Below are 19216 nucleotides of genomic sequence, written 5' to 3'. Positions count from 1 at the left end.
GTATCGGTTAAATCTAGACCGATATTTCCGATATATTTCGCTTTTTAATCTAATCCAGAATTTTTTTAAAATTAGGCTAGAATATAGATGTTAAAATTATTTTTGCGTTGAGGGATCATGTTTGCGGTTTTTGCCTATATTCGCCTCGTTAACTCTGAGCCATTTCCACCTCCACCTCCCCGCGAGTAGAAACGGGAACGACATTCTGACCTGTTTTTAGCCAGCTTTCAGCCACTCATAGCTCAACTAAATTGGCTATTTTCGCTGCCAAATTTTATTACATTAATATTATATTTTATCATTATAATTATTTATTATATATATTTTATATTGCCATACATGATATGGTAATTATGATCAAATATATCAATCGAATAATTTAAAATGTGTAAAATACAAAATACGTTATATTTGCACAGAATCCTGCACAGGCAAATCGATGTATCAGTTTGATAGAATAAGTAAATATTTATTTATTCTACTATCTATCGTAGCCAAACCCGATGAGTTTTCTAATTGAACACCTAGTTTACGAACGTCGGTGCACAATGCATCCGCATCAATTAATGCATCTGGATCACAAACATCAAATTCTTATTATCTGGATTACTTCTTTTTCAAGCTGAAATAATGTGCACCTAAATAATACTCCCAAACTATTGTTTTATTCCATCTACCGTGCATACCTGAAGTAATAATTACATAGTATCGGAATATCAGTGCCCACACTCTCGTGTTATTGAATTGGCACACGTTAATAGAGTGCAACCCCGATACGCACTCTTTCAGAGATCAACAAGCACACAATGTATTGTAATGCCAAATGTTCGTATATTGTGAAGTTGCACAATCGAATTGAATCTGAATACACATATTGAAATATACACTTGAACCTTACAGTTATACAGTCGAATCCAAGCAGAAAGTCGGAAACACGCGTCATCGATTGGTCGATACAAAAACGATAAGGCTTGCTACGAAAAATTATTATCAGAGAAGTTGCTCAAATCACCTATTCCACATACTATTAATGTTGTTTGAAGTCCACGGTTACACTCCACATTACCTAGCCCCGTTCGACAGGAGAAATTTCCGTATAAATAAGCAGGTCTTCAAGAAGTGATGCTTTTAAACTGAACTATGTAGCGGTAAAAAGCTATTGCTTTATCCAATCAATGCCGACGACTCTTAACAGTTGCATGATAGTCCGAAATCGGACGACCTTTTCATTTTCAGCTGATGGAATACTTTCATACCAATTCCACTTCACTCACTATTTCCACCGGAGAAACCCAATACTATGTTAAGTTTTTGTGAAACCCAAGCGCCACTTGTCCGAACCTTTTTAACTGACGACTTGGCATATAGTATCGCCGTCGGACTTAGCATAATGATCAAGACAAAATAATGCAGTAAGATTTTATTGAAACGAAACCAATTTCAATTAATGGATGCTAGCAAGCCCACTACGAATCTGATATTCCTATATTGCACAGTAGTACTATCGTTTTTGTTATGTATACAAGTTTGGTCGACCATTTTCAACACCTGATAATCAAAGGAGAGTGGGATTTTCACTCACTCTGGAAATCAAGCAGCAAAAGAATAAGGCACACAAATGTTTTCACGAAATCAAGGCCAGAGAATTGATGAGTTGGTTGCGGGCTTGTTTTCACGCGAAAATATTCCAGTTTATACAAATCGTATCAGAGATCGCTAGTTAAAATCAAGTCAGAAATGGTTGCTCAATCATATACGGTCGAATGTGAATCATAGATGCGGCACATAACAAGAGTGAAACATCATTGGCCCATGCCTGATAACCAGAAAATTTCGTCACAGACCACAAAATTATGGCGACAATGGAAACTGAGGATATCAGAGGTTTCAACATATTCCACAATATTTGGCAAACAAAATGTTTTTATAGACATAAACACACACACAAAATATTATTATTTTAATATTACTTTATAACGATTTTAAAAAGTAATGTTCGATCAGACTTGATTATGCATGACCCGACGAAAAGGCAAAATAATAATGTATTTGATCTTAAATAAACTATAAATTCATGTTGGGCCCACGCTCAATCGAAGATGATTTCACATTAATTTTTAGGAAAAAGAAGCTATCACCAACACGATCAATGGTCGTGTACTACGAATAAAAGCTATAGCATAAAGAGCTGGGGCTCGATTTTTTTTCTTTTTATACATTTTCGTAAAATTCAAATAGAGATATTCTTACATTCACCAAACATGAGACAGAGATAGATCACGAAGGAGAATTGTTCTATCCGTGGACCATGTTTGATCGCTAATATTTTTACAGGGTGTTCGTTCACAAGGTCTTTGGGAGAAAATTATTGATCTGATAGTTAGCTCATCTGTACAAAAGCATGTCTTCGACAAAAACACATTTAGTGTTTTCTGCCCCATGCCGAACCGCCACCTCGATTGCTGTCCTGGGTAGTAGCAGCTCCGAGGCTTGGAAAGTCGTCCATACTGTTGGTGTCCACCTGGCAAAAAAAGGGATCATACATTGAAAAATCTTTTACATCAAATTCAGAATAAAAAAGTATTTTCCTAAATCTATCTCGACTTCCTGAAAAAGTCAAATTTCGCCTGATCAAATAATTTCGTACAAAATAACGAAATTGGGTAGCTTACGCCAAACCACCAGGAAGGTCCAAATTTCTTCTGATTAAAAGTCGTGGCTCTTAATATGCTCAAAACAAAGCTTTGACCAAGTTTTCTTCATAATTAACGATCCTTAATCTGCGTACTCGCTCAAAATATTAATTTGTGAACATTGTAAATACAATATTGTAAATACTGTACAACATTGTAAATACAACTACATCTGTAATTTCGGTAGCAAAAATGATCTTATTACCTGTTGCCATGGAGCTCCTCTCACAACGAATGGTTGCTGGTTGGATTGATTACCACGGTTTGATGAAGGTCCTGATGAACGAGTGTAACGGCTATTTTCTTCACGTTCAACAATGTCTTGCATCTATAATGAAATCATCACAATTTGAAAGAAAATATTGAAGTGCTAGCAACCTCACTTATAGCAAAAATCTTCCAAGTCTACACATTAACAATGTGTTCCAATTGACAAAAAAATCGGTGCTTTGGAAGTATTCGTACCAAGATGGCGCACAACCTGAACATAGTATGTGTAATAGGTTGGGGTTGTTCAGGTTGTGTGTCATCTTGGTACAAATACTTCCGAAGCGCCAAAAAATCTATAGACCAGGGTTACCCGTGAACTGGAATTTCCGGCCCCCTGGGGAGCCATGGAGCAGACTCGAGGGGGATATGACCTTGAAGTTCTCCACTAGGCGCCATTTGCGTTCAACAATAATTTAAATAAAGTTAACAATAATTTATTAATTCTTTCAATTCTTTGACAATAGTGCAATATTTCGTTGGCTTTTTTATTAGTAAACGTGGCGCACAAAATAACTTATGAAAATCATTAAAAGCATAAGATTTGTACAGAAGAGCAGAACGGGACCAATCTTTACCACGAATCACAAAAGTTTGGGAAGCAATGCACAGAAGCACCAAAACAATTTTATTTTTTTATATTGTCAACTCCACTTACATATTCCTCCTCCAGATTGAGAATATGTTCAATGCATTCATCCACTCTTTCTTGAGTTCCAGTCACCGTTATCAGATCTTGATTTTGTGGGAATCGAATATCAACCTAGAGGTAGAACAATATAAATAAATTCCCTGTTTTCTTTCATGTTTGATACTGTTATCATGGAAGTTTATAATTGACTATGCTTCATCATTAGGCATTATCTTACAAGGTTTGTGTCATTTCATATTTTGCTCATGTTTTGATAACATTCTGAACAATTTGATATTTTGTTATTATAAGAAAGTTTGTCGTTTAGGTGGGTGAATTTTGCTTTGTATCCACTGTAGTATTACTCATATCTATAAGTTTTCCATTATTTCCGAAAATTTTTTTTACGTACACATTTTAAATACCTACTTAATAGTCTTCCAAACAATTTAACTTCTGCGACTTCTACTATTTATATACTGTTATTAAAACGAAACTTCAATATCAAATTCTGCAAATTATCTATCCAACCCTATTCTCCCATGTTGATCTCATATTTTAGGAATTTTTTACCTTGTATTCATCCATAATTTTCTTGATTGCTCGTCCCTTGGCACCAATAAGTCTTGGATGAACACGTCGATCAATATGTACATCTTGACTGACATGAGATTCAAGTTCAGACACCATGCCGACAATATGTTTACGAGCATCTTCCGTATTCTTCTCGTATCCAATGATCTTGATCAAGTTCTGAATGAATATAAAAAATGAGATTTGGTTAAAAATAATATAGGTCAGTTGGTATTGTTGATTATTTGCAGACGATGGCTGGGAAATATTTTCAAATTCGAGATAATTGAATAATTACTTTGAAATTGATATAATATACAGACAAATACATTAACCCTATTACAAAGCACAAAGAGTTCTTCAGGCCCCCTTGAGGGCCACAGAGCAGTTCTACGGGGGCCATGAGCAAAGGCCTTCAAAATGTATTTTTTTTTAATGAGATATGGCACATGAAAAAAACTGATAGAAACGTGTTGAAAGCAAAAGACGATTATTATAATTTAACAGTTGTGAATTAATGAACAAATTCATTCTGCTCGTCTATATCTTGGGATTTCCAAATTAAATAAAAAAATTTGATTTATCTGAATGTACCGACCACTGAATATGGTTGTTAGCGCTCATAAGAATACTAAATTTTCGTTCTCAAGCGCCTACTTTTTGTCGCTGACATCGTTATAGTTTGATACTTTACGTTTGCAATGATTATCTTAAAATTTCATCAAAATTCCAAATGTATTGTTGTTCTGGCTACCAATTCAATATCCATAACCAACTAAAAATTAAAATTTAAATGCACTTTTACCTGATTTTCATCACCACGATCAGGGAATTGAATATTGACATCGTATTTCTTACGGATTTCCGTAACGACGACTCCACGGCGTCCAATGATAGTTGGATGGAAATGAGCATTGACTTCAACTTCCAAAACAAAACTTCGCAAAAGCTAAACAAAAAAAAACAAAAAAATATTGAAATTTCACAAGTTCAATGCATTCAATTAAGATCGATAATATTTAGCTGGACACGAGACATCTAGTTGATTTCAGTAAGCTCTTGTAAAGAACAAATTATGCAACGAACTACTCACTCTATCCTCTTCTTCCTTTTCCAGCTCTTTCACCTTTTCTTTCATTCCTTCCTTGGCAGCTCCTAATTTCTCAGCAACACCAGTAATCTAAAAAAAGATATGCAACGCTCAGTTTCAAGAAACACAGAGCACTAATAAAGCATTCAAATTAACGCAAACTTTTGTTTATCACAATTCGCTCCAGAATTGCAAATGTTCTACTAGAAGACAACTGAAGTCAGCTCAAAACAGTCTTCATTGAAATACCAGACAAAAGTTGTGAGCCTGTGGCAGCAAATAACAGTGGACATTGAAAGTTTAAAGTTCAGAAAACAGCTAAGTGAAGGAGATTTTAGATCATGAAAAATTTAACACAAAATATATATTAACTGTAAAATTTGAAAGAAAAACTGCAAAAAAACACAGCTTACCGTGATGAAATCACTTGCTTGATCTGCTTGCGGAATACTGATATTAACGTCGTACTCTTCCATCATTCTGCGGACTTCGGCACCCTTTTGTCCAATAATGTACCTATGGAATTTGAATGGGACTTCCACGTCCTCAGAAATGGGTACAAGAGCGAGAAGAGCTTGTTTTGCTGCCTCACATTTATCTTTGTTACCGGTGATAAGAATGAGGTCTGGTCTTTTTTCTTCCTCTTTTTCTTGTTGTTCTTGTTCGCCAGAAGGTTCTTGCTCGTTTCGTGGCCCTGGTAAATAAAATAATATTTTAGCCATGTACGAATGGCCTAATGATTAAAGTCCAGGAGAGTACAACATTTTTGTCGGTGGGCCATATAGCCAACTCCAGACATCTGGCTAAGCTACACGAAAATGCGGAATGCAGCTATCGCTCAGCCCTACAGTAAAAAGGCACAGAGCAAAAAGGCAAAAGATTAAACCCATCGGCAAAAGCAACATTACGTGTGTTACCCATACCTATTTTAACATATAAATTGTCAGATTAGGATTATATGCTTAATGAGCGAAAATCTAGTTTGACGAGGGTCACCAGACAAAACAAAAACATACACGAACACATACAAATTTACCAGCACAAAGAAATATATAACCAGTATAATAGGTAGATAAAATAAGGAGCCAATGTTCCATAATTTGAATGTTTTCTGCCAGGCCTAATTCTTTCCAACGAGTCACAATGAGAATTCAGTATTTATATTACTTTCTCCTTACCATTGCCTGGTCCACGATCAGGGAATTTAACTTGCACATCGAATTGCGAAGTAATGCTTTGTACTTTTGCTCCTTTTGTACCAATGACAGTGCGATGAAATTTTTCAGGAATGATACATTCAATGGTCACTTGATTTTCCTGCAAATTATTTTAAAATGATTATTATCTGAACATATAAGTTGACAATATGATAGGATTTACATATTTATCTCGGGGGAGAAGACACTAAAGAGACTTATAGTTAACGAACCACGGCCTCTTATCTGGTTACCAGTCCATGTCGGGTATGAGATTAGTTAGCCAGTTATTCAGATGTATGAACTCGATGGTGTGAGAAGCCATAACTGACTAGTAGTTATGAGAACCACCCTACGACCGAACACTCGCTGAACCGTGCATGGTAATCAAAGATGCCGTGGCAGCAAGTGTATTCTTAACGCTTAGCATGATGCGCCACACTTCAGAGCCTTTCTTATAATTGATTATGCATACAATTTTAAACTAGACTTAATAATAGATGGGTGCAAGTCTCAGTCTTTGGTAATTAGAAATTTTTAATTATGCAGTATGTTACCTCTATTTGTTCAAATTTAGTCAGAAAAAGAACAAATCAATTTCTCGTGTCAATACTGTTTGTTAATCACCTCAGTATATAGGTTTTCCCATTCTGAGGTAGGCAAAGCCTTGTTGCATTAGTGGGCAGCGAAACCCTTGGAATCATTAAAAATTTAATTCAACAGTCATTTACCAAATCATTGACAATTTCTTCGATTCTCTTCTGAGCACCAGCAACACAGTCTTTTGCTCCCTTGATTTTAACAGCTTCGGAATCTTGTCCTTGTCTTGGGAATGAAACAGTAACGCCGCCATATTCGTCTGACAGATCTCTCAAAACTGCACCTCTACGTGCCACAAAGTGCTTGTGGTATTTTTGTGGTACATTTATGGTAGTTTCAATGATGTTTTCCTGCAAACAAAAAATTGGTTAACATTTTAATATTTGATAACTTTAAAAACATATCCTTCTATTTGAAGCAGTAAAATTAGACGAACCATTGACTTTTGGAATATTCCGATACACTATCTCAATACAACCAAACATACCAATGTATCATAATCATTGATACAGAACACATAATCGTTTTGGAAACATTTCGACATCTTAATACAACCAAATGCACAACTGGAATTACTACCATCGAAAAGTTCGAACTCAAACAAATTCCCTATCAATTTTGTTATACTTACCAGATCTTTGATCAAGTCCTTTATTTTCCCCTCTGCTTTTTTAACTTCATCTTCACGTCCGACAATAGAAATTGTATCCTTTTCAGCATCTCCTTGTTGAGGGAAAATAATTCGGGCTCCAGTTTCATCTCTAACCTAAATAGAAAAAGGTAATTTGTATATTATGGCCACAGCAATAATGTACTAAATATGAAAAGTCTGTGCTTGAAAGTTGAAATACATTCGGTCATATCAAACGTTCAGAAAATTTTTTGTATTCCTGAAATAGTAATAAGAGCAAAAAATATCATACCTTTCTAATAGTAGCGCCATTGCGTCCAATGAGGAACCTGTGAAATTCCGGTTTGCATTTGATGTCGATAGTGAAGCTAGTTAGCTCCCTCGAGTGTGCCAAGTCCAAAAGCTCTTTTTTTGCTCTTGCGACATCTTCTTTGCGACCTCTGATTACTACTTGGTCGCTTCCAGAACCTTCAGTCGGGAAATGAATGTGAACACCGCCACACTCGTTCATGATTGACCGAACAAACTTTCCTTTTGTGCCGATCATAGAGTTGTGAAGCTTTTGACTGACGGTGATGCTTTCTTCAACAATGTCAATCTGTATTTCAAACGATTTTTAAAATTTAGTTTTGCCAATTTTTTTTAATTTCTTTCAAATACTCTACTTGTAACTAAATATGTTTGATTATTGTGGTATGAAATTATAACCATGCTACAACAATACTATTTATACGAAGCTGGTTGAAAGCGCTTCTCAGGCAGAAACAGGTCTTCATCATGTTTTTGAAGTTTTCTGGAGTTTTCGTAATTAGGAAAAAAAAGTCATTTTTATCCATTTACTTTTGGTCGTTCGGTTGGAGAAAAGCGACTTAACTTGGGAGTCTGGTACGCAGCGTCTCGACTTGGGACCAAACTTTAGAAGTCGCTGAAACTCTAAGTTGAATAACGACTCGGATAACCTCCGGCTCTGCTCGACTCACGACTCTGTGCTTAACACTGCTAGAAACCAAGTTGGCTGCTAATCTATGAAAATGAATGAGACCGCAAAACATATGACATAAACATACCATTTGTTTCTCAATATCTCTGATCATCTTTCTAGCCTTTTCACAATCTTCTTTTCGTCCAGTAATCTTGATCACTTCATTTTCAGAGTTTTCAGTCGGCAATTCAATCTAAACAAAAAAGAATAATGGTGAGCAAAAAAATATTTGATTGAAATTCATATTTGATCTTTACAAAAATTATTCAAGACATAAAATTTCAAATTTTGAGAATTGAATTCTTAAAAATATACCTGTGTGTTGGTTTCTTCTCTTATCTTACGAATATTGGCTCCTCCCTTTCCAATGATGTTTTTGTGGAATTGCTTAAAGATCGGAACTTGAATGCTGTAATTCTTTGCAACCTGTAAGTGAGGAGACGAACGGATATAAACAAATTTGAGAAAATATTGTACTATTGAAAGTTAACTAAAAATGACCAAGAAAGTATGTTTAAATTGAAATTGAAACATTAATCGTGTTCAAACAGAATGCTTTCCAAGATTTTAATAGTACTAAAGTACTACTTTTCATGAAATTATCGCAAGTAGACGAGATGGCCTGCCTGGTGGTTATTAAGTGTTTGACTTTATCATGTTGGCATGACTATATTAGCCCCGTTATGAGTTAAAGATATATAATAAATTGTGTTCGAAAAATGATCACAAATTTAATTACATTGGAAGATGCAGGACAAATTCAGATATAAACATCACTACACATACCATATCTTCATGCATTTTTTTCAGGTACTTGAAACAACTATCAACATTTTGTTTCGGTCCTCTGAGATTAACGACGTCACTTTTACTTGATGGTTCAGGGAAGCTGATAATGACCTGAAATTTAAAAAAATGCAATTGTAAAACATTAATTCCATATTTCAAATAAAAATGATTCTTTTTAGGATATAGTGAAGTTAGGGAGTGTAGGAGTAGAAGATTCGCAGGTTCTTTGCCATTGTTTTCTTTATACTCCAGATGCGTATTTAAGAGGTATATTTGCATTAGAGGGATAAACAAGAACAAGAGAGCTATGCTCAAATATATGGACACGTAGCGCCACCCAGTGGCAATAATTTTGATGACGTCATAGCGGAAAAAAAAGTAATAGCCTTCTGGAGAAAAATTTTATCTTTAACCACTGAAAATATCAAAGCAATTGGTCCAGTATTCGAAGAGAAAAGCGATTTTTTGAAAATGGAGACGGAGACAAATAACAACAAAATTTTGAAACGATCGTTATGGCCACTAAACGTGTCCAATAATATAATCTCTTTCCACGAAATATGTGTACAGTTCAAGGCTAGATGAGGAATTTATAAAATGAAAAATATACAAAACAATTAAATTAATCAATAAGAGGTGCGTGAGATAATATTATGAACTGTGTTTTGTCTTGCCAATTAAATATTCAAGCTAATGCTATTAAATTGAGGAAAATATGTGCAATAAAAATGTATTAAAACTTTGTAAGTTAAAAATTTTTCCTATTATAGAAGTTCACACATGGACCAGATTTAACTATTAGATCATCAATCAATAATAATATGATAGATGTTTGGAATAGAAATAGCTTTAAGTACATCGAGTACATGCTGTCCTAATGCCAACAGATATTTAACTCAGTCATGTGTGGGTCATCGAAAAACTGAACTTCTAAAGTTTGATTCAGTAATGAAACAGGTATGGTCGCTACATCGGAAATGCACACCGCAAACCCGGTACTAGGCCTACTTGTAATATAAAGCACCACTTATTGACCATCAGGCTGTTGTACTTGTCATAACACTCATAAAAAAGTTGGCCGACAGCCAAGGAACAATGCATCTATTAAACTATGTTTAAATAATAAAATTTTGATTAGTAACTCCAGTATTGGCGATGTTTTGGGTCTCAAAATAATTAGTAGTTTAGTTCAATATAGGTAGTTTAGAAATAAAACTTACATCTTCAAATTGTTTTCTAATATCTCTGATATTGTCGCCACCTGCTCCAATGATGTTCTTATGGAATCTATGTTCAATCAGGATGTCTTTGCTACGTTCATTTTCCTAATAAAAGAAACAAGGTTTTTACATTTATATTTACAAAGCAAAAATACTGTTGAGTGTATTCCAGCAAATAGTAATATTTTCACAGATGGTTGAGCAAGAGAAGATAAGTTAATTATGTCATCAGTTTATGAGTCACTGACCATAAACAACCAGCTGTAAAGGAAATGTGAGAAAGATGTGCAGGGTATGGAAATTGGGGTTCTGTAAGTATGTTATCGATGCAACTATATGCTTTCAGCGTAGGGGTAGTGCCACAGAGTCATGAGACAAGTCGGATCACGGGAATCTAGTCACTTTGTGTTTTGGTAAATGGTGACCCAATATCAATTTAACAAACACTTTTATAAGTTTAAATAAAACAGACCAGATTTTTGAATCAACCACAAATCAAAGATTTTCAAATTTGACAAATTTTCAAATTTCCTCATAATATCATATTATCGCTTAATTATATCTGATATAATAAACAGAAGCTTGCCATAATAATTACTCCACACTGAGTCAAGTGACTTACCATTCTTTGTGAAATTTCAATGAGAATTTTCCTTGTTTCCTTTACTCCTTCTGGATCCCCTTCAATACGAATAGTAGGGTTCTTTTCAGTGTCTGGTGGAATACGAATGTTGACCTAAAAAGTTTAAGATGTCCATGAAAAATCAGAGGTATGATTAAGTCGCTAGTACTACAACAGCATCAGCGTCCAAAAGTTGGTGTGACAATTTGGTGCAGATTACAGTATCATGGCGCATATTTTACGGTCTTAGAATTGCATAGCAGAAAATTAAAAAAAATATATTTGTACATGTATCTTAATATGTACAGAAGGCGATTATTGCACAAAAAGTTTAATTCATCCTCAATATCAAAGCTCGTAGTGCAATGCAACATGCCGCATTGGCCGAATTTTGTGGGATACTCAATACTCAATACTTAGTAAGAGAGAAGTAAAGATATGTAAGAGAAAGATATGTACCTTGTATTTTTCACGAAGGTTATTGATGTTCTGGCCTCCTTTTCCAATGATGTTTTTATGATATTTGGGATCCACGTTTACTTCAGCAAAGTTCATTTGACGTTTCTAAATGGAAGGAAATGAATTATGTTGCAAGTTGAAAAAATTTCCATAAAATGATATTTCAGACCACTGGTGCAATTGAGAAAAGCCCTACGGAAAGTTCGGTGCCACAAAGTAAATTCTTAAAGTCTTAGACTTAAAACAAACTCATAAAATACAGTATCAATCCAGAATTAAATCTAAAAATTAAAATAATTCATACAATTCCTTGCGGACAAAATTTGACCTTATTCATTATTGGACGTTGACCCACAGATCATTGTGGTAAATTCCAGTTGTTGAGGTGATTAGTGTTGCAGAAAAAAAAAGTTACTCTCTGGAATAATTGGAATAGATTTCAAACTTCAAGTAATTAAAGATTCTAGTAATTGAATTAATCAAAATAATGTCTATCAGGCTATTACTTTTTATTTTTTGTTTTCAAATTTTTTATGGGACCGAATGTCTCAAAATTCTGCAGTTTTATGTTATTAAAATGGAACACTTTTGCTTCCACATTACTTTTTCCGCCAATCTTTCCACCGTAAACACTGTGCAGTTATAGCATTGCTCTGTTATCACACTTTATACAAGTATTCTTTGAGTGTAGATGTGAAATAAGTGAACGTATATTATTTTGAATATTTCTTTTAATAACATACCAAATCATCAACTTGTTTTTGTAAGTTGGCTTGAGCCTCATCTGCTTCTTCTGGTGGACCTTCCACTACAATCTTGTTCTCCTCTGCTTGAAATTCGATGTTCACCTTTTTCAGATTCTGTGTCAAGCTGTTTATATTAGCTCCTTTCTTTCCGATGATGAATTTATGCAGCCATGCCTCAGCTTTTACTTCTCTCAATACTACACTGTTTGCCTGAAAAATATAAACAAAATCATGAAATGAAACACTTTTTACCAAGGATTAAATGCATATCTTATAATAATAGTGATTTATCTCCGTGTACATAAGGATCGTTTTGTATTATGCTGTTTCTGTTGTTGGTATCTTTCTTCTTATTATGGAAAAAAAAATTATTTTCTTCCAACTAAGAGACCAGTTGCTTTGAAATTTTCAGTGGGTAAAGATACTTGTTGTTGATAGAAGGGTATTAATTTTATTTGTTTCTAAATTTCAACATCATTAGACTAAGATGAGGCTCCCTGCTCAGACACAGCCGATACTGATGTGAATTGGTATTTGTAGCCTTGTAGGCTTTAAAAAATTAGATAATGGATTTCAGTGTAAATCACATGAGGCCGGTACTGCAGCTAGTCTCTGAATCTTCATGTCTATATATTTGAGCATTGCTCTCTCGTTTTGAAAATAAACAGATAAATAAAACGTACCTTAGCATACACAAGAGTGAGAGCTTGTCCCAGCTTGTCAGGTTCACCTCTCAATGTAATAGTTTCAGATGGTGAATCACTAGGTGGTACTTCAACAGACACTTCTGCTGCAGCCAATATATCCTGCAATACATGCAAAAAATTACAAGCTGAAATTTCACTACTTTGTACTATTTTTAGTAGTACCAAACTTTTCTCAGATTCGTCATCACCTGCCCCGTTCATTATATGTGATTGGATGTGTATCAGAGATGTGTAACATGCGGCACAAACGGCCGCACAACACTGTTTAATTTGAGGCTCTACTACCCAGACTATCACAATCACCAAACTTGTATGAACTATTACTAATTTGACAAGGGCCTGTTGATGCTTGGCAAATTTTTAGCACAAAATGGTTGAAATATTTTCCACCGACCTGAAGGGTTGATCCTCTTTGTCCGATGACATATTTATGCTGAGTTTTGTTCACTTCGATGTTAATGATGGTGCATCGTGATTTCTGGATGGCAAAATATATAAAAAATGAAGAAAAAAAAACGACAAAAAAAGGTCTTGTGAGAGATGGCTGAAACTCTTTTAACAATTACTAGCAATTTACACATTAAACCAAATTCAAATTTAACATGAAGCAGAATATGACTTCTCAGACTATCAAAATTAATTTGATACATAACATCTAATCTAACATATTCTAAAACAGTTTCAAATAACAACTTCACTTCTTATAAAAAATTTATTACAAAGAACATTGATTAAATTATACATTGGAATGAAGTATATGAGTACTTCAATAGGATATATTTATCCATTTTCAAAACAATAATACAATTTAAGTACAATTTATGTTTGATTAAGAACATGGCCACAGATGTCCATATTGCAAACAAGTGTTAAAAAAAATTCATTCCTGGCAATTCGCAATTACATCTAATTTAAATAAAAAAAAATAATGCTGACAAAAGAGGATATTAGTGCATATTGTACGACTCGTGACACACAACGGTTATGAAGGTGCAAATAAATAGAGTCTATTCATATTCAAAGAGCTAAATAAGCTGGTATGAGAAATTTACACACTGTATGTAATGAAAACCTATTGCTCATGCTTCCTGCCTCAAGCAGATGGTATATTGGTGCCCAAAGTTACATAAAAATTTTAATATCGTATTTAATTTGTATTCATGTAACATATGGCTAAATAATGATTTTATGGTGTTGGGTTTTGAAAATTGAAGATAAAACAAATTTTTATTAAAAAAAAAAATTAGTAAAAATCCTGCATTTTCGCATCATTTTATAAAATTAGGAAGAAGAAAAATTCACCTTTCTTTGATGGATTTCTTTGATAATTTTCACAGCTTTCGTGACTCCATCTTTATCACCGGTGACCACAATCTCATTCTTTCGAACACTAGGAGGTGGAATGTGAACACGAACTCCGTTTTCCTAAAAAAAAATTTTTTGGGGTTATAGCTGTCAATACATATTTTCTGGTTTAATTGTTTTGTGTTGTAAGTACGGGTAAATTTAGTGGCAATATCTATCTTTAAAGCTTTGATAATCTTCTTCGCAAATTGAAATTTATGTTTCAACAAACCTGTTCTATTTTCTGAGAAAGTTGATTTCTTGGTCCACTGATAAAAGGGTGAAATTCTTTTTCAACATTCAGCTTCTCAATAGCAAGTTTTGACTGAAAAAGTTAAGCACAAAACATTAAAAGTATGAAAACAACTATGAGTTTCAAGTTTGCAAACGGTTTCTAATTATTTTTGAACACTTTACCAAATCACAATGTTACTAAATAGCTGATACGCATTGTAGCACAGAACAAATTTTTCAAACGAAATATCCAAAAATCAACTTTAAGTCAAAATTTTTATGCAAAGTAACAAAATTTCGATAATATAAATAAAGTAGTAAAAATAAAAAAATTATTAAAAAAATCAATTCTATTGAACACTCAATAACACGTTACCTGTTCCTCTGATATGAGTTGGATTTCATGTCTTGCTCTACTAATTCCGTCTTGAGTACCAATGATCGTGATGGTCCTGCTAGTGTCTTCTTGTCTTGGGACGTTGATTTTTGTAGCGGTATCAAGTTCAAGTTTTTGCAATTTGCTCCCACCCTTTCCTAAAATGACTCTATGGTGTTCTTTCGGAATATCTAAGGTAACTCTAGCCTGAAAAGATTGAATTAAATTATGTTACATTGAAAGTACTTCAATATATAACAAGCAAGCTTAAATAAGCTGGTAGTATTCAATCACACCTTTGTGAGTGTGATGGGCCAGCAGTTAATGTATTAGAATTGACTGTAATGATATGGCTGGTTTTACATATTAGTGACAGCTCGACTCGTACAGTGCCTTGTTCATAGCAGAGAAGGTGTGAATGAGCACTACATGAAAAACCTGCTCCGACTTTTTTTTTTTATTCTTGTGCTTTCGCTGTTTAACAATCGTCAAATAAATAGAGGATTTTTAAATTTATTTTACATTAGTTAGCTAATACGAGAGAAAAATATCAACGAGTGAACTTATTCACCTGAGTCTGAAGTCTGTTGAAAATGTCACGTCTGGCTCTCAAAACAGCATCCAATTGTCCAGATACGAGCAATGAAAGAGATCCATCTTTGCAAGTCGACATTTCGATATGAGCTCCTGTTTTTTGCATAATATCGAGACAAGCCTTGTTTTGATCTTGTTGGGATTGGCCAAAATTTTCGGTGTGTTTGAATGCTCTTTCCTCCATTGGGATTTGGAACAACTGCAGAAAGTTAGAATTATTATATTTACATTAAGTTTCTATTTCATCAATAAGCAATAATAAAAACTACACATGTTACAACTGAATGTATATTATGAGCGCATCAAAGTTTTAAGTGATCATTTTTACTAAATGATTTTTTATCACCTCTCAAATATATTATCGCAAATCAAACCTAAAGTATGATTAAATGAAGCTCTCAAAGTGAAATGGCTACTCGACTGGAACTCTGTTACACTCAATTTATCCAATAAAATCAACCTATTAATGAAGTTCCTGCATACAGCAATTTTGTTTGTTTGTCTAATAGCCATGTATATTTGTACAATCAATTTAAACAGACAATCAGACATAATATAGTTAAATTTGAAACAGCAAATTTATAAAATTATTTCTTTTAACAGAATATAAGCGAGTGATGAATGGCTTTTTAAGTAAGCAAATTGTTCAAGAGAAAAATGGCAAAATAAATCATATTTGATAAATATTAAATAACGAATTTGTATAATGGAAACAAGATTTCCAAATAACCTGGGTAACAACACTCGATTTCAATCTTTGAACTTTAGGGTTGACCCATTCATTCGCAATTGCAGTTGGACTGCCTGACCGATTAACGGGGGCCAAAGCGGGAAACGCTTCAGCATAAAGGGGTACTTCTTCATGGTTATCTGAAATGAAAATAATAGTTTATTATTGAATCTACCGATTACAACTGATTAGAACATTTGATTTTATTCGATTAAGTTCTGATTCAGAATTCAACCTGAAGATATCTGAAAGCATAATTCTAGAAGTGAAGAAAAGTATACTTCATTAAATTCAGGTCTTCTTACCAGAACCATTTTGTTGAGCAACTTCAGAATTCATAGTCTTTGTCCGTTCACGGTCGTGCACTCCTGAACCCTAGTGTGAAAAAGTTGAATATTACATTAGAAAATCTCTATTTGTTTTATACAAAACAGATGTTAATATGCGAGGCAGATTGCCAATTGAGAAGCGGACATTTTTTGAAAAATTCAACAATTCAAAATGTTATGTGATTTATTTTACTCGAACAAAACTTCCAAACAAGAATTCAAAGCTATGAGGGGAGGGGACAGCATAAAAGAAAAAATTGTGTATAACTGTATAGGGTAACAGCTAAATTACGTAAAATTCAATTTTGACTTTCACTTACAATATAAAAAAAGGAACAAGTAGCGCTATCCAAAGGTCGGTCCGGTTTTTAATCTTACTCTGAGATACAGTTTGATTGATTAGGAATAAACCTGAAAACACAGTACATTGTATCAAATCACATATTAATAAATCCATATTAATTCTTCAAGTCTGGACATTTGAAAAACTAAAACTGTAAAATGGCTGTCCTCCAACAATCTGCAGATCTGGCAAATGGACAATCAAAACACTGAAATTTCATTTATCTTTCTCAATATCATATTATCGATGACTAAATTAAACGCAACCCAACACTAACTAACTAAAATATCATCTTCGAAAAATCAGAACACTTTATCAACCCTGCCAACTAGACCACTAGCAACGTCAGCAACCGACGTCGAGTCACAAACTAATGTTTTTCATTCATCGGAGTTCTGCTACGTGGAGCGGATGTGACGCCGCATTTTGTTACGGATGAGTACCTTTCTTTGCTGAGGGCAAACTGAAGGACCATCTAATATGTTCGTCCGATAATTACCCAAAAATCGTACCGTTTTACTTGAAAGACTCAATAAGATAAATACTTTTCGATAACTACCGCTTACTGGTAGTTTAAGCGTTTTAGAAATTAATACAATGGGTATGAGAGATACACAGTTTATTTTTTTTTTAATTAGTTTTCTGCTTTGTTTCTATTGTTCGTTTTTCGGGATATTTTGTCGTGATTTACCGATGAACTTTGGCGTATAATTTGTATGTGAGCAGACGAGAGGCCGTGGTTCGCCCGTAAATAAATACTATGATCAAGCCGTCTATAGGTTTTCCTCTCATCTCGGATAAATATGTAAATCCTATCCTATCCAACCCCCCTGTTTTATATGAATAGCAATATGCAGTTTTTTGAAATATGATTTAATGTCTATTTCGCTCAGTCCTAGATGATGATGTGATAATGAACAATTTGCTTGTAAATTTGCTCCAGACTAAGTTTCTATTTCATTTTTTACATTCGTATATCATGTTATGCTATTTGATCTGATGACACTGTTGAAACAAACTCACTTATTTTGCACGCGATAACTATATTTTAGGAATTGAGCTATATTTTAGGAATTGATTGGTATTTTAATGATGTTTGTAGTGAACGGATGTTTTAGTTTATATTCTTCCTCATATTTAGATATCGCTCGTCGTCGAACGACTCATGGGTGCTTTAGTATTAATTTATTCGATGCCCGGATAATATACAAAATCCACAATATATACGTAATTTTTGAAACGATATATGCCGTGGATTCAAATTTTTTGTCAGCCGGTTCCTTCACAAAAGTCTTTTTTATTAGCCGGTTCTGTTGCAAACAGAACATTAACAGTACCCAGTGATGCTAACCGGTTCGCTGATCTCATAAAATTCCTTGAGACGGTTCTATAGAACTGGTACGAACCGGCTGAATCCCACCACTGGACATATGCAATTGCGTTTCAGACTAGACTCGTGCCACGCGCCGATCCGTGGAAGACATAATGGATAAACTATTCTCGGGCCCAATATAGACCGGTAACTAACGGAAAGTCGCGTCTTATGTGGCCAGGGTATAAAATTAAATTGCAATGAATTGACACAATCTATACCGAAGTGGCAAACCCAATGTTTACTTACAACTTTCACGGGGTCCATTTGACTGTTCAAATGCTTCTGGCGTTATAGATATCTTCAGATATTAATTGACAATTCTCCCAACACCTGGTATGTGTTATCCAGCCTTAGCGTACATGTGAACTTGCAAATAGACTCGCAATTACACTTTGGCATCTTCGCATCCAGTATGCTCCCCAGTTTTTCCCTTCATGGGAGTCATTTCCAATTTTAGGGGATGGTAAATATTTATTTGGTATTAGCAATAAAGCTATTTGTATCCCACAAAAGTGTTATATATCTGACAGACTATCTGAGCCGGTATATGCGCCACATTTTGGATATTGGAATACAGTTATGAAATTTTATGGTGGGGGTGCAAGGAAAGCACGGTTTGCACCACACCGATACTTCTATAGAATAACGGCTGACCAAAGAATATTTCTTCAATAGACTGAAATTA

The 19216-nt window shown here is 34.3% G+C and overlaps 1 protein-coding gene across 1 annotated transcript; it reads right to left on the bottom strand.

The window, feature by feature from the left end:
- Positions 1–1405: 1405 nt before the first annotated feature.
- Positions 1406–17284, bottom strand: LOC120328422 (vigilin-like). The gene is made up of 27 exons (XM_039394897.2): positions 17134–17284; positions 16790–16859; positions 16485–16624; positions 15732–15953; positions 15161–15367; positions 14783–14875; positions 14509–14631; positions 13601–13684; positions 13183–13305; positions 12497–12709; positions 11754–11858; positions 11295–11408; positions 10673–10777; positions 9450–9563; positions 8979–9089; positions 8749–8856; positions 7974–8279; positions 7682–7816; positions 7182–7400; positions 6433–6571; positions 5668–5948; positions 5258–5344; positions 4970–5113; positions 4165–4344; positions 3619–3723; positions 2899–3021; positions 1406–2521 (listed from the first exon to the last, which is right to left on the bottom strand). Exons 2-27 carry the CDS (start codon positions 16821–16823, stop codon positions 2423–2425), a joined length of 3714 nt encoding a protein of 1237 aa, XP_039250831.1. The 5' UTR covers positions 16824–16859; positions 17134–17284; the 3' UTR covers positions 1406–2422.
- Between the last annotated feature and the right edge of the window lie 1932 nt (positions 17285–19216).

This window comes from Styela clava, chromosome 7, assembly GCF_964204865.1.
Source record: "Styela clava chromosome 7, kaStyClav1.hap1.2, whole genome shotgun sequence".
Lineage (NCBI taxonomy): Eukaryota > Metazoa > Chordata > Ascidiacea > Stolidobranchia > Styelidae > Styela > Styela clava.
This window is presented reverse-complemented; position numbering and strand designations above follow the sequence as displayed.